This window comes from Etheostoma spectabile, chromosome 3 (genome assembly GCF_008692095.1).
Source record: "Etheostoma spectabile isolate EspeVRDwgs_2016 chromosome 3, UIUC_Espe_1.0, whole genome shotgun sequence".
NCBI lineage: Eukaryota > Metazoa > Chordata > Actinopteri > Perciformes > Percidae > Etheostoma > Etheostoma spectabile.
This window is the reverse complement of record NC_045735.1, coordinates 10,219,234-10,236,559: the sequence shown is the minus strand read 5'-3', so window position 1 is coordinate 10,236,559 and position 17,326 is coordinate 10,219,234. Positions and strand designations below refer to the sequence as shown.

Sequence of the window (17,326 nt, the reverse complement as noted above, 5' to 3'; positions counted from 1 at the left end):
CACACACACACACACACACACACACACACACACACACACACACACACTTCCAACACATCACTACTTCTGCCGCAGTGTTTGCACTTTCACAAGTTTGACAATCTGATTCACCTTAAGGACCGGGTACGAAATGACTTGAGATTCCTCATGTGGTTTGGGGGGGAAAACAGAGACGAATTTCAATTATTCAGCAGGATAAAAAGGAACAACGCTTTTGAATGTCAAAAACCAATTCAGGCAGGGAGGTGTAAGATGAAAAGAAGAGGAATATAAGCAAATAAAAGACTAGAAGACATCCCAAACTTGTTTAAATGAAGTCTAGAGACTGGAGACTAAATAAACATGCCACTTCAGTTCTGTTGTATGTTTCCCAGTGTGCTCGGAGTTGTGTTGTGTTATAATCTTTATTAAAACAATCCGTCTTCTTTCTCTCATAGTGTCGTTTTTGTAAACAACACATTCTCCATGAGCAGAAAAGAGATGCATCAAAATAAAGTGGTACATTGGATGTTTTGTTGCATTCTGTTTATATATTAAGGCTGTAGAAAGACTGGCAGTAAACAGTAGGTTGCTATTAACAGAATTTTGAGTATGATTTGTCATAATTTTTCCTTACGCCTCTTCTGCCTTGATTTCAACTGAATTCCTGGCTGAGAAGGAGCAGCCTCATTGCAGTATATAGAAAGTCATGGTTCTGATCTTGTGCTGGAGGGAATACTGGTATCCAATTCTCTCTGATATGCAAAGCTAACGTCTGGGTTTTTGAAAAGAAAATCTTTACACACGCTGTTTGCTACTTGATGTATCCTCATCCCCAAATCAGCACCAGTGTTGCTTACAGGCAAACTCTTTTGTTAGCTTTCGAAATGTACAATGATACACTGTCAGCATTAACTCAACAGCTTCTTAAAACCTTCTCTTGTTTTTTTTCCTTCTATTTGGCACAGGTTTCGGAAAAAACAAGAGACACGTAAATCCCACAACTAAGAACCTCTGCCACACCGAAGCATGCACCCTGAATATCAAGCGCTGATAATGAAGTCATTTGTTTGAGAGTTGCCAGGTCTCCCACTAAGGCTGGTATTCATTAGTCAGTTGGTGCCTCAGAAGAGGCTGCTTCCCTGTGACTCATGCAGACTATAATTAGCATTTAAGTACATTTCACCTGTACATGAAATATCTGACCATATCTTGAAAAGACTAAGTCTATATTTATTGCTTTTTCTACTTAAAGGCTTCACAATGATGGCAGTTCAGGAAACAGCTTTGTCTTATCACATTACCTTTGTCAGGGAAATTAATTTGCATTGGCATGCTGTGTGCCACATCATTGTGCTGTGTGTGATGCTTGTGTTTTGTTACTTTGTCTACCTGGTAAAAATGAATAGTTTCTCCAAGAAACTGCTAAACTAAAAAAAAAACGAGGAATAAAACTGCATATTTTGTTGAAAGTTGTGTGGATGGAAGACTTTTGTGAATCACAGAAGAAGCACAAGACTGACTCCTGTGACAGATTGCTTTCTTTTTGCCGCCGTTGACCCAAGACCTCAAGATTCACACTTCTATGTGTATGCATTTGACATCTTTGTGGGTGTGCATCTGAGCCTGTCTGTGTGAAAGACATATCAAAAATACAACTTACCATTGACAGTGAGAGAAACCTCCTTCTCTCCTGCTCCTACACGCTGGACCACAGCACGGCAAACATATTTCCCAGCATCTTCCTGTCTCACGGATTTCAGTATCAGGAGGTTCTCATTGCTAAGAACCTGCAACAAAAAAAGATGATCAAATGCAGTGACAGCAAAGGCACCTTCACATTTGAGTTAGCAACAAGGCAGTGTTATGGGAAAGAAAGATAGGCACCATATTATGCTTAAAGTGCACCTCTCCTCAATAATTAAAATCCAATTCAGGGTCTGAGCTCAGAGGAGTAAATGGGTTGGCTTTGGCCTTTGATGTTGACAAAAGGGAAGGTGCAATGAGTCTGAATTTGTTGATCAAATTAACAGATCTAATATGAGAACAGGTCTCAAAGAAACTGGGACTACAATGGCCTCAAGATCTTATGTTTAATGGACATCTCAAAACAGATGCACTATGACATCAACTAACTACCTTAAGTATTTTATATAAGCCACGGACATGCTGGAATCACAGAAAGTCTAAAACACAGGCTTTATCACAGAAAAGCATCTTTCAGTCTATTGTAAGCCACATTTTGTGACTGGATGTAGAACATTAGATAACAGTACAAATCAATATACACACCACTCCAGATCCCCTTTTCATCCACACTATGGTAAGAGAGGGATTTCCTGTCCAGGCACAGTTGAAAACAGCGTCAGATCCAAGATCCACCTGCAACGACTGAGGCTCCGCAGCCATGCGAGGACCAACTGTTAAAATAAACATCATTACCTGTCAATTTACTGCATGATACATCAATAATTAAGCAGATGAGGTGGATGTAGAGCTCAGTGTCAAAATATACAAGACCTTAACCATAACCATGTAATATCACGTTGCTCGCATTTCTGAATGCAGAATCGTTTAAGGAGCCACTCACAGTAGACGTCAACGTTGCGGCTGATGTTGGTGCTGCCAAGAGGGTTGGTAACCTCGCAGGAAACGGGTTCTGTAAAGAAGGAGTGGTCCACAATAACCTCATATGTGTCTCCAGAAACCTCCTTGATAATGCTTCCTCCTTTGGCCCACCTGGTGAAAGGCAGAAAAGCAGAGATGGTAAGAAATGCAACGAATGAAGGAATAGGGGAAAAGGCATTAAGACAGGTTTTCACACTGCCTTATGTCAATAGCATTCTTTTGTGTGAATACATCATCAATCTGGGGACAGTTTTTTTGTGCTGGCTTCAGCACATTTTTGTGGCAGCCCTCCATGCTGTGACAAGCTCCCCGGTGACTCGGAGCAGACAGCACGTTCCTCATTACGCCAGGCAGAAAGAGCAGCACAGAGTGCCAGCTAAGAAAAACAAATCACAGAATGACAAATGGGTAGCGCCCCCACCTATGAAGACGCTGGTTGACAAGTACTGTATTACACACAACAGCTGATGTTAATAAATTGACATGGGATCACATAAAGAACATCTGTTCATGTTTGTGAGTGATAGCTTCAGTGACGGGAACACAAACACTCCCTACGTGTTTAGGTGAGACTTATATGATGTCACGGGCAGCGGTGTCTCGCTCTGCGTGGTGTGGATGGCTCTCTGCTGCTACCACAGACAAGCCCCATTTATAAAACTGAAGCGAAGGCATCTGTGGATGTCTCGGGTCTCTTTGGAAAATTTAGACGGTGTTGTGGGACATACAGTGCAACACGCGTCTAAACGCTGTCTTCCTCCACAATAGAGACACATCTGCATGCTGATGTGGCAAATGAAAACAATGACAGCGGAACCGGTGCCTGTCTCCATTTTATATTCCTGCCAGTACTGAGAGCAGTTTTTACGGGATGGGGAACTCATTTGTTTTCCATGACTAAGCTGGCCCCATGCTTCACTGACATGCTATCATTTAAATGAAAACAGATTACCTCATTCAATCAGTAAGTGGAGTGGAGCAGAATTCTAATTGGGCTTCATGGGATTGTTTTGTGCTTTTTCTCCAGTACTAGATCTTTCAGAGTTGGTTTTTTGAGTGACAAGGATACAGCTGAGAGCTCCGCAACACCTGTGTTTCCTAAAAATGTTGAAAATAGGGCAGGTGGGTTTTGGCCTGTCTGCCCTTTTACATAACTGTTAGTATTACTTGTATAGTGTTTGTGTGTGTCAGCGAGCACAAACAGATATATAGATACAAACCCTAGATACTGTAGCCTTTGGATAGAGTTGTTTATACACACTTTATATCTGAAAGTCTCTACACAGAATCCTGTGTATGCTACATTCTGAAAGATTAAAAGAATGTGAAAAGCATTATGTTAATAATGATGAATGTTGATGTTCACAGATGTTAGGAGTTTGTCTCTAAATATCATTATGAATGTTTCCGCTGCTGTTTATATGACGATGAGGATAAAGATGATGACGATGGTATTAATTACACTGGTGGCGGTTGCAGTAATCATGAAGAAGACAATAACAACGATGATTAGGATGATGATGACGCCAATGATATTGATGATGAGGACGACAATGAGAATGATGAGGTTGATGATGGTGATGAGGACATCAACAAAGATTAAGATGATCATGATAGGAACTACACTGGTAATGAGTTCCAAAGTTTTGGTCTTGCTTAAGGAAATAACAGGTAAAAAAAAGGTCCTTAAGGTCCATTTGGTGGCTGTTCTGGAGCTTTCTATCATATAAAATGGTCTTCATCAGCAGATGGAGTTATCTCACTTGTTAAGGAAATGTAGACGTTGCAATTTTCATTTTTGTTTTGGAGCACTTTGAAGATTTTTCTTTCACGTTTGGCTTTAATGTTGAGTTTCAAAGTTCATTCTTGCTCTTGATATCAGCAGTTGACAACACAATCTCTGTTCTGGAGCTTTGGATCAAATCACAAATAGTAAAAAATGCTCAGAAAAACTCAATCTGCAGATAAAGATCATATGATATGTACAGGCTCCAGAACATCTACTAAAGGGACCTTTAGGTGAGCGTGCACACATCATACAACCGTGATGGTTGTGATAACTATGACCATTATGATGATGACAGCAATGATGCATCTATTTCAGTATGACACTGTTTCCATCTACACTTCACCAGCTTATTCTGTAGGAGTTTTAATAAGGTAGGGACAAATGTCCGGACAGCCGACTGCTTCCGAGCAGAGGATGTGGTTGCCAGTTTTGGGAGTCTGTGACGATGTTAGAGGGAGAAGAGACAGAGTGCCATCGTCCGCAGGGAGCATGGGAGCTCTGTTGGTGTGCTGGGCCTTGTCCAAGACTCATGTCAAAACATAGCTGGCCCAGGGTAATACAAACACCTGCATTCCCTTTGGGAGGTTAGAAGAGCCGGTGCAAGCTTACTCCGAAGCTGACTCGCTTTACACTGTTGTATCCTATTAAGGGATTTGATTCAGACAAAGGGTGTGAATCCTGCACTCTCAAATGTCTGCGTGTGTGTGTGTGTGTGTGTGTGTGTGTGTGTGTCTATGTGAGCAAGCACATGTACAAGGTGTATATTTTCCCACGTGCATGGGTCTGTAAGCCAACACTGATATATAGATAAACAGGTCTGCCGTTAATGGAAGCAGAGGACAAAGGAGACATAGAAGAGGGGAGAGTTTTGTGTTTTCTGAATGTGATTAAGGCAATAAAACAGTAACAATTAAATTAGGCAGGTATCTATGCCATCAGCCTCGAGAACCACAGTAAATCCGACCCACAGTTATTATCAGCATGGTTAAGCACAGCACAGCACCGTTCTATTCTCCCTTACATGCATATTGAAAGTGATGACTATTGACTTCTCGGAGGAATATAAAATAAATATGCAGGTTTAGTTATAACGTGCTTCCATGTTGACATGGACATAAAAAAATAAAAAATAGTAATTTCATGTTCTGCCAATTAACTGAAGTAAGTACAGATATTATATTTTAAAAGAAATACAAGTGTCATGTAGACAAGAGCTCAGATTGGGCCCAAAAAATCAAGCATGAACTGTAATTATGTGGGCCGTTAAAACTAACGTTCTCAGCTACAATTGCGAGTTGTTTGAACAACATAAATCTGTTTAGAATTATCTAAATGAACAATGCAGCAAGGACGAAGCATGTAAACTGCTCAAAAAAACTCGACTCTAGCTCCCACCCTTAGCCGAATAGCGTGAGTAACAGAAAGAGGCAGAAACATAATCAAAGCCTTGGAACCATATAGGAGACGTTCTTGTCTCAATCACTTAATTAATACTGTCCTTCACCACGGTCTGCATGCTGACGCATCGGCCACACTACCCAGAGCTACGGGAGATGCTGGAGAGACATAGCATTCTCCCCACCCAATTATGCAATGAAGTAATGATTAAAAAAAACTAAAATGCTTGATCAAGGGCCCAGCCCGGCACAAGGATAGTGGCGGAAAATATTAGCCCAACCCGGAATAACCAGATGACTTTTTTTCCTGACTTCTTGGATATGGCTAGCATTTTTTGTTACTTTTCAAGGTTATTACAGACGTTTAATGTTAAGTCCAAACTTTTCAAGGGAAATTCCAGCTTGTCAGGGTTGCATTGAATTGTACGTTTGCAGCTGCATTAACACACTTTAATTTAAGATTATGCAAAAGTGCTGTGACTTACACACAATGACGTCTTATGGTGAGGGAAAAGTTTGGTGATTGTAGTGTCAACCATAAGCAAACAAATAACAACACTGAGAACTTAAGTGTGGGGAGGATTGGAATGTTGTTTGCTCCAGTGCCATGCAAAGGATGGGGTTCTGCTGTTGCTCTGTGCATGGTTGTATGTGCAGACGAGGGACCTGATTTGCTTTGTTTGTTATTCTTTCTCTTCTCTCTGGTGGGTTCTTGTTTGGATCTGAGAAAACCCTCTGTGTCTTCATCAGAGGGTGGTTGAGTGATTGTGATGTATGCCAGTTAGCCCTTCTTCCATTATAAACAGTAATGAAGATGTTCCGACCCACTCGTCTTTCCCTCTCAGAGAATGTTGATTCCCTGAGTGCCGACTAAAATGCAAACCCATTACTTTTACTTTATTCACACTCCTGCACCACTTTCATCTTCTCTTCCAACCCCCGCCAACACACTATGTCCTCTCCGATCTCTTGAATTCCTCCCTATTTACTCTCCCCTTGAGTTGTGTTCTGGCAAAGGTTCAGGTATCTGTAGAAATATATCTTATTTCCATGTTCACGTTTAAAGTCAGACTTATTGAACCAGTGAGGCAAGCACAAGGGGTTGGAGGCAACAGAAAGCACCGTGCCTTTGACTAGTGCCCCCGCTATCTCGGATCTGTGTCTCAAGTGTCCATTGAATTGGAGGATGGCAAAGTGGCGCAGTGCACATTGGGAATGGATGGCTCTCTTGGGGAAGGAAAAGAGGCCATCCGTCTAAGAACTACTCTGTCCTTGTGCCATATCTGATCTGGGGTAGACAGAGTGTATTAGCACTGAAAAATGGCCTCACGCTGCTTGACCAGCTTCCTGCTCTCCTCTGCAATATTGCTCTATAGAGGGGAAATTTGTGGGGGGCCCTCCCTAGACAAAGCTCTAAAGCAAGCATTATGAGGAACAAAAATCCCCTGTCCACCATGCCCTAAATGCCAATGGTGCACGGGAGCCTTGAAGCTCTTGTATAAATTGCATATAAATCTAAATGGGAGACTATGAGACTGTGAAACTGATGGAGAGTATAACCTTGAAGTATTAAAAGTTATTAGTCAGTGTGATATTATCTAATCCTACAGTGGATTGTGTCAATGACAGAGAGCCATACAGCAGAGAGAGAGAAAAAGAAAGAAAGAAAGAAAGAAAAGAAAGAAAGATAGAAGAAAAGAAAGAAAGACGGGAAGAAATAAATTAGAGAGTGGGAAAGTGGCAGTTTTACTCTCTTTAGATTCAACATACAACCTTTTTTACACTGTAGTTTGTCAAACTAAAAGAAAAAGTAATCTCAACCGCCATTGCCTTTTAGCTCTTGAGACCCAGGGGAGAAGTCTGATTCCAGCATTGATCTAGTCTCATAACAATAGAGGTGAAATCCCTTTGCAGGTGCAATAGACGTCCTGTCTATGCTGTGCACCTACACAATCAAATACAAACCTTGTTTTCCACAATATCACTGCCCTCCCTTCTCCTTTCCTTTTTCAAAAGGGCAGAATCCATCAAAAAAGGCAACATATCCGTTTGCACCTGTGAGTGTGTTGTACATCCATTTCATTTCCCAGTACCATTACAAGATTCAGAGCTGGCCAATTCCCTTTGGTATCGATTTCATTCCATTTATTTTTTGCTAGTTTTTAAAAACCTCCCACACAGAAAAACATCTCTTGACAAATTACATGAGTATTACACTTCCAGAGGGCTATGCAAGACTTTATGAGAGTAATTACTGTCCATTTTGTTGTTTCATCTCAATAGTAGAGGAATAGTAGTATATTAAGGTTAGCAAAACTGCTGCACGATGAGATTTTGGTAAGCATTTCACAAGCAAGGCTGTTTTGTCCATCTATTTATTTATTTATTTTGTTTTCTATTTTTTCAGTCTAACTTGATTTGATGCGTGCCAGTTTGTTTCATCTACAACTGTATATTCAGTGCGGTTATTTGCCTAACAATATATGTTTTGGATCATAATGGAATCTACAAAATGTGACTGCTTTGTGGTTTTGAAGTAACCATAATTTAATAATTACTATTTCATTTACTTTTTTAAACAAGCCAATTTCCAAGGATTTGTGTATATACTGATGATGATTCTGCATTCAGTGCACAATGTGTGTATAGGGCCAATGTTGAGCCAATTAACATTGTGTCTGGTGAAAGGGTTGTTGAATACCTTTCCATACCATCCATACAATATCAGGTATGTATGGTTAGCTTAAGCATGAAATGGATCTATGGATGTACTAGGAAAGATGCTACAGGGTTTTATTTGTAAAGTAGTTTCAGAGATAATTGAAATCCCTTATTGTCTATATTTCTTAAGTGAAAATACAATGAAATGTAGCTTATTTCAAAGACAACCTTCACATAACAGCCAAACTGAAAACATGTTCTCAAAACAGTTAGCACACATAGTGGAAATAAAATTAAAACTGGATGGGGCTTGCCTAGGTTATAAAGAGTAATCTTTAAATCATTCAAGTGAGCTCCGGGTAATTTCTATTTCTGTATAACCTTCACATTCTTGTCCTAAAACTACTGTATCTCGGTGGCAATTTCTCAAACATGATTTCTTTAGTTTGTAGTCTTTTTGGGACATTTGAGTCATTAAAAAACAAATACAAAAAAGGGCTTTAATTCAAACGTACTGTATGTGCAGTCGGCAATATTCAACCACAACACACACACACAAAAAACACTAGCAGACCCCTAGGAGGAAACCTGTCTTCCAACTGTATACTGTGGAGCACAACATAATCTAAGAAAAAGCTGTAAACTTGACAGCTTCATCAGATGTCATGCACATTACGTTTACAGCTTTACTTCAGCGCACTGATGGACATTTAATGTTAAAGGGATGTGATATGACCGCAAAGAAAGCAGCTATGCAACAAAGCCCTGTATTGCTTTGCTGCAACCCAGTAGAACAGACAAGGTTTCCTAAGGTATACAGTATTTTCTTTATATTGTATCAGCTTGACAGTGTATTGTTTTTCTACACTTCATTCTAAACTGTGGGCAGATATAATGGTGCCACCATGGCATCACAAAAAGGTGCCTGGTCTTTTTTTTAACAATACATTGTAGAAACTGACTTTATGTTGAAATGTATTATCCACCAGCAACATTGATGAGAGAACACCTTATTTAAACTTTACCACCTTCTCTTCCTATTTTACATTACATTGATCATTTTTGTGCCATCACGACTTGCATGCACTCTCAAAACACTTTTTCTTTTTATAATCTCACCTGTAGAGTGTGACAGGAGGGTTGGCCTTTGCAGAGCAATGGAATTTCACAAGGTTGCCTTCCAGAACAGGTTGAGGCTCCACTGTGAGATTGACTAGTGGGAGATCTAAATACAAAACATAGAGACACAAAGACAACCAATTACAGAACTGGCAGCCTCCTCAAACTGGTGTAGTAAACTGCATGCCAGAGACAAACACCAAGTTGTTGACATATTCTGTGGTTAAATAAGGCTCAGAAAGAAAAAAAATATATAGCAGAATTTTTGCAGAGAAGACAAAATAGACACCTTATAAATAGTTTAGAAACCACAAAAGAAAACAGCCAAAGACACTGACATGCAAATTTAATTTTTTGTTTTATTACGGGGGGCCTAGATTTTCCAAATGTGTTTTCATGCAACCCAAAACTGATTTGGCAGCCTTTCATGTAGCTGTATCACACATACAGTACTGTAGGTAAACAGGCTCTACTTTAAACCACAAGGACAAAGTTGTTTCATTTGGATTATTTTACAACAGGCTGTGGCAGCGTTTAGAACAGTTGTGACATTTTATCACAGTGTGTGGCAGCATTTTCTCCAAAATAATAGACACTCCTGAATAATTTGATGCCCTATTTGTTATTTTCTTTCCACCCACCCAGGAGGCCCAGACATACTGTATTTCACAGGTGTGAGAGAGAACATATTATTTTTATTCTCATACATTCATTAGTAACACTCTAAGGAGCGAATCAAAGGCAAACTTTACTTGATAATTAGTTTCAGTAAATGGCAATTTGAAAACAGCAAATAATCCATAGTTCAGTACACTGCAATTAAAACAATGAACAACCTCTGTGATACAGTACAAACAAAATCGTTCTTATAACAACAAGCATCAGATTATGCTAATTTAATAAACAACTTAATTCATCCTAATTGACAAAGGTGGGAATCTTTTTGAAGATACGTGTTAATTTCCATATCAATCCCATCCCATGTGAAACAAACAGTTATTTACCCCACATACTCAGAGAATTGGTGAATTCTAAGTAGGTGAAGCTTTTTGTCAGGGTTTCTAAAAAGAGACTGGTAAACATTTTGTTGAGAGCTTTAAATGTGGCAAGGGAAAAAAATGATCGAACTGATCGACACATGACCAGTATTGTTTAAGTGTACAGTGTATACTAATTTTAATGGAGAATTGGGTTTTCCCAATTAGACACAACTCTAGTTAGGGTTAGGGTAAGAATACCAGGGTTAGCCAATCAAAGGCAAGGCAAAGTTGGGCAAGACATCCCTTCACCATCCTAGGAATTGCAAATTTGCTCCCAGTATATACGGCTGGAAAGAGCCAAACAGCCTCCAAGATTTACGGAGGAGGCTTGTTTGACGTCAGGGAATACAGTACTGTGAGGGTTTTCTTTCCGGGTTTGGCTACTGGCATCCCGGGGCTAAGTCAGCTAATAGGACTGCTGTCCAGCTAACTGAGCTAACTAGCTGCAGCTAACTACAGTTAGCAGTTACTTTAGCAATATGTAGCCTAAAGCTAACCTTATCCGTCCAAAACTCGTAAATCACCTTGGTACAGTATTTACTGTTGTCAAAATGGTTTTACAACATTTAGGACACCGTTTGACAGTGTAATCAAACTTGTATATCTTTATGAGAAGTCCAAACTGTTTCACTTTACTTGAGTTTAAGGAAAATATTCATGACATAATCATAATGGTCTTACAACAGCCAATTTTAAAACCATCCACTTTATGACAGTTTAATGTAATGTTATCACATGAAGCTAAATATTTGCTTGAAGTTTGATAATTAGGCCTGGTATGACATATTTAAGATGATAGTGACAGTTTATATTGTCTTGCTTGATATCAAGTTGTCATAACACAGATACTGTTGTTTTGGTTAATGTTGAGTTATCATTAAAAAAAGCATCTCAAACAACGTTAACTTTGCATTCAAATATAATTTAAAATAGCATCTAATGACAACAGCCATAAACATTCATACAGACTCCTTCATGTTCATGACAAGTCATAACTCCTACAGTATCATGTCAGTCTTATGCACACCCTTTCAAATAAAGTGTCACCCAATTTTCTCAAAATTCTCATTTTAACTTTTAACTATATTTTGCAGAATTGGGTACTATTTAACACATACTTAGAAAAACGTATGTACAATCCAATATGTAAGGCTGAGTTTGAATAGAGTATTTCTATACATATTTAACACTACCTTACCAGAAAGAATATAAGTATTAGCAAGTAGTAACAGAAGTATTATTCTAAAACACTAACAACTGTTTTTTAAGATGTGTGCCATTTGTGGTACCAGTGGCATTAGATGAGTCACATAGCGAATGAGCTGATTCTGGTTTTGGTCATGATGCAGCCATCTGTTTCAAAGGTGTACTAAGTATATCTGCTCTGTGTTTAATAATACTAATGTACCAGCTAGGGACTCTGTTTGGATTTAGATGAATAGCAATGGTGGGAACAGCGATCCACACAGAATTAAATAAGCACACAAACACTACTGTAATGAAGCCAAACAACACTGTGTAAAGGTATGGAGAGTGGTCGCGTGCGTGCGTGTGTGTGGGCATGAAGTGTAGGAAAACTGCTTTTTACCCTGTGGCTGTGCAGATGCTCTGAGCTGGCTCAGCTGCCACAAAGCCCCAGAGAGAGGGGTGATCCAGGTGCAGTATTCCTCCCTACTCACAAAGACCAAATTTCCCATCAGGAGACTTATTTCCCTCCTAGACAGTTGCCCCCCACCACCACTAACCATCCTACCACTTTCAATCCATGAGCTCCACCTGTGCCAGTTCTCCCCAGGCCAGTAAAGAAAACAAAAACATTGTGAATCCCATTAGACTGAAGGCCACAGTGAACCAGTAAGTCTCTCCACGTACTAAGCAGCCATCTGTGTGTGTGTGTTGGTGTATTTGCATGTGTAGGCACATGTTTAAGAAGGGGTGTGTGTGCATATGAAAGGGCATGTGGGTGTCATAATAAAACCTATTATGTATAAAAACCTATTATAATAAAAACCTATCCATGCCTTGAACAGCAGTGTTAGCTGCCCAGTAGCTGTTTTCAGCATTGCAAGCGGGTAATTGTGTGGACAAAAATGTGGGCAGAGTGAACCTCAGGGGCAAAATGACAGATGTGGAAGTGGTGGAGCAGGTAATAAAATCCAGCAAAAAGCTGAAGAGTACAGAGAGAAGCAGACATGAGAAGAGATCGAGGGGGATCTGGAGTTGTGTTGTCTTTGCTTATGGACACAGCATATGTGTAGCAGCTAATTCACAAGCCGTTCTTACTTAAGGTGTTCCTATACTGTACTATTTAATTATGCCAACCTTTTTCTCTTGTCTTCCTGCTAAGAGACTTGTAAGGACACAAATTCTCATTACTGTCAATCCGGCTTCTAATTAATGTTCTTTTCAATTGATCTATGCTTAAAAACGGACCCTCTCTAAAAAAGAACTCAGTCCCACTCAGCAAGGGGTAATGTCATGACAACTTTACTTCTATTTCTAAGTCAGATGAGAAATTTGTTAGATAGTTGTATTTCCCTGAAGAACCACAAGCAAAGACAGCCATGGGAGCAACAGCTGTCAAATGTCTGACAGCAAAGGTTTTGTGTGTGAATTAGGGACGGTCTCTTTTCTAACCCTTGACCCTTCAGATATGACAGACATCTACTTAATTAAGAAGTCTATTTGCCTCTTTGATGTATAAATGCATGAGCTGCTGAGCGAATGCAATTGAGGCATCATGCAACAGCACATCAATATGCAAGATTCTTAAATTCTCTGATTTGTCAAGAGAGTAGTAGCGAGATATAGAGAAGATGGGTGGATGAACAGGATGAAAACTGGGATCTTCCAACTTCTTCTTATGGAGACAGTGCCAACTTAAATATTTTTTTCCCCTTTCTTTAAGCTCAATTTTCAATCTCTCTGGGTCACTCTAGACAGCTGTTCTCCAGTAGGATCAGCCTTAAACAGCAGGAATGTCGGCTGCTGAAGGTTAGGGAGGCTGCTTGTGGGCTATCCGCTTGTGACTTATAGCCTAGCAACATGGGCACACTGACATGATCTGAGTAGAATACTTGAGGGGAGAACAGACTGACTGAGAACCTGAGATCCAACATATTGATTATCATATATTCAGCCATTGAACAGCAAATAAATTTCAGGTATAGTTTCAGTTTCAGTTTCATGAAGGCAGATGTTCTGCTATTTAAACAGCAGCTTAAATGAGCAGCGCTGCATTCCTTGTAGCACATCTGTCATCAACGTATTGTTACTGGTACAATAAAAAGATAGCAGTCAAAGCTTTTTTTTAAAGCGTCGGCTATATCTTCAGAGCATTGGTAGTGTGATATCAGCTTTGCAACATAATTAAAACTTCATTAAATATACAGAAAAAGTAATGTACTTTAATGCACAGAGCCTTATAGTGCCCCCTTACTCTTACAATCTTTTCCTCTTACTTTCCAATTTGGACATCTGCCTTTAGATGAATTTGCCACTATCTGCTTGATTAAGCAGGGTGAGCATGAAGCTGCTACTAAAAACCAAATCCTCCCCAATTGCACATCTGCATGTTCTTTATTAATTAGTCTCAACAAATGGCATTAATTTCCCCCCACATGGCTCAGCTTGTTTGCAATGCAAACACACAGAAAACCTTGGCTTTGCTCGTCCCTAGTGCATTCATTTCCCACTATGTATTTGAAAGCGTGTTTCTATGTGGGGCAATGCGCTGCAGATATGCAGCTGGACTAGAAAATATTTGACGAATATTTCAAGTTGTGTGATGAGTGGGATGAAACTGTGGCATCAGAATCATATTTCATTGCAATGCATTTAATGCCGCGGGCTAGCAGAGTTTAGTGATTAAAGTCCGAAGGACATAATGCAAGTTAAGCTATGCTGCTGGAGAAAAACAGCATCAGGGGGTAGCCCCCTCTTTGCTATCAAATAATTACAGTCTGCTAATGGACTGGTATGGACAACTGAAGTCAGCAGTCTATCCAGGCTACTGAATCACCTCAGTTGGTTCTAAATCCCTCTCATTTTGGTAAAATCACCTGTACAAACAGTATTTAGATGCTAATTTGTATAACCCTTGGTCAGATAACTCAGTTTGAACTTGTGTGGGAAGGAAAATGCTGAGGTGGATGTACATCATGAGCATTAAAGTGATGATAAAAGAAAATAGCATTGTGAAATGCATTGGATTTTTGGCTGGTTTAAGCTGTCAAGCAATGTACGGGTTGCTTTTAGATTACTCTCATTTGGATTGCTATAAGGATTGAGCTGAAAGAGAAAAAAGGCACCTATACTTAGAGGTGAGTGGAATACAAAATGCTGAGAAGGGCAGACGGACTGAGAAGATTTTAATTACTTTGGTTGCCGTAAATATTATCTCACTAATACGGTCAATTAGAAAACTCTTGGCAGGGAAATAGATGAGGCTATTAATTCTAAATATTGGGACTTGCACACATAGAGACATGCAATAGGAAATACCAGCATTTATTCAGAAGTTGTTGATGCTTAGTATCCACAGTTCCAAGGAATACGCAACCAATTGAGGACATTTACTTATTTGCTGTCTTACTGAGAATTAGATCAGGGCATCAATATCAATTTAATCTCCATCTTCAATACAGATCTATGACACATAATATCAGAGGAATATTTGCAAGGCATTAACCCTGTATTCAATAGCTGTCAAATCATAATTTCCTACTCGTAATTAGGAAAAGGGAAATGAAGCGCTTGAAGGTGAAGCTCGTATCACTGTCCAATCAGTAAACACAAATGTTGCTCTCACAAGACTGTGTGCTTTGAAATCATTTCTAAGTATAGTTTTTAGCAGGCAAATTGAACTTTGACAAATACTTAACTGTACTTTCCACTTTTGACATCATACCCCAGACTAAAAATTGGCTAAAAGCTCTACCCAAAGATCAAAGGGACTTTAAGGCCAGTAAATTATAATGTAACTCAATGAGATCTTGGAAGGACAGAAGTGGTTGTAGTGTGCACTCTAGGCTTAGAGACTTACTGTATTCAGCCCTCACCAGGGTCCCATTTAGACTAATAGTAGCTGTTCACAAGAGACATCCATTAATCCCTCCATCTTTCTTATATGACTGGTGCACATTGCAGCACCACTTGTAAAACAGGACTGTACGGCAAAGGAACATGAAATGGACTTTATTATTTGCACTAAACATGGCAATCAATTATGACTGTTTTGAAAATTAATCATACAGTTATGGCAACAATCTCTGTCCATGACAATGTGAAAGGTTTTATTTTTTTCATTTGTTTCATTTTTTTTTCTCTCAAAACTATGACTGCCCTTTTTTAATTTGCTATCAAAAACCAAAATGTAGGGTGACCTGTAGTTCACGCGGTAGGGCCTGCGCTACGCCCCATTTAGGTATAGTCCTTCGCAGCAGCCTGGGTTCAAACCCGACCCGAGACTCTTGGCTGCATGTCATCTCCCCTATTTCTCTCCCTTTTACTGTCTCTCTTCAGCTTCTCTAATAAAGGAAAACAAGCCCTAAAATGACTTTAACAAACAGACATGCATAGAAGTCAATTAATACATTTACAGTAAACTAAATTTAGCTCTTGAAAATGGCACTTTTGATAGCTCTTCATATGTGGACGGCAATTCTCTGTGTTTTGTATATGTACAGTAAGTATATATAGAATATAGATGCACAGACGAAGGCAGCGTTTTGTTGTGCACAGCCTTGGACAATCACACATAATAAATTTTGTGCATGGCAACAACATATGTCACTACTACATTGCATCTCTCTGGGGCTTTTTCTTATTTGAATGAATTATGGCCAAACTACAGTATCATTTACAGATACAAGTTTGAAATGTTGCAGAACAGTAACTGTGAACCTTAATAGAATTTAAATCCAGGGGTACCAAAACAAAGTAGTACCCGAACAGACTTTAGCGTGTTAGAAGCCAAAGGGATAATTACATTTGATGGTAACATTTGATGGTATCTAACACTACAAGGATCTATTAATGACGAACATATTCATACAAGCGCTGGCCTGCTTACATATTTTATTTATGAATCAGTCTTGTTAAATCCTCAGCTGTTATTGCTTCTTGCTGTAGAGTAGAGGGAACACCCAGCACCATTGTAAAAAAGAGATGGTCAAGTGTTACATTTATTTTATAAGCTGACATGGAACGCCTGAAGGAACCATTGCCTTGATAGATAGGGTGATGGCTTTCAACTTCTCAGAGAAAGGCTCGCCATGGTGGGCAGAATAAATAGAGGTTTGTTTTCTGTTGCTCCAAAGAGGTTATACATGCTCTCCTATCTGGCCTGTTTCTAATTGGCCTGTTTGGACTCTCAATCTTTGTTTATTATTGTATGAATATTAATGAATGAGCAACAGTTAGATGCATTTTGAGTAGTGTGCAACAGTCATTTTTCCCCAGATTCTGAAAATTGGTAAAATGTATTCTGTTGACAGCTATGACAGTGCATATCTATGGGTAACATTTTACTTGAAGGTACACTGTCATGAACCCATGACACTGCCATGATGCAGTCATGACACATGAACTCTAACCCTAACTTGTCATGACAAAACCTAATGACACTTACTAAAAGAAGCGTTCTGTCATAAATGTTTACAGTATGACCTGTTGATAATGTTTAAGACACGTTCATGACAGTGTCATGTCAC

At 39.4% G+C, this 17,326-nt stretch overlaps 1 protein-coding gene across 12 annotated transcripts in view; it reads right to left on the bottom strand.

The window, feature by feature from the left end:
• The window catches only part of kirrel3b (kirre like nephrin family adhesion molecule 3b), a 164,527-nt gene that overhangs the window by 22,432 nt on the left and 124,769 nt on the right, over positions 1–17,326 (bottom strand). For all 12 annotated transcript variants that reach the window (XM_032509643.1, XM_032509644.1, XM_032509651.1 and 9 more), the window contains exons 6-9: positions 9,574–9,679; positions 2,570–2,718; positions 2,272–2,399; positions 1,643–1,769 (exon numbers count right to left, since the gene is read on the bottom strand). In XM_032509643.1, the coding sequence (XP_032365534.1) occupies positions 1,643–1,769; positions 2,272–2,399; positions 2,570–2,718; positions 9,574–9,679 (510 nt within the window). The remainder of the gene's footprint in view (positions 1–1,642; positions 1,770–2,271; positions 2,400–2,569; positions 2,719–9,573; positions 9,680–17,326) is intronic.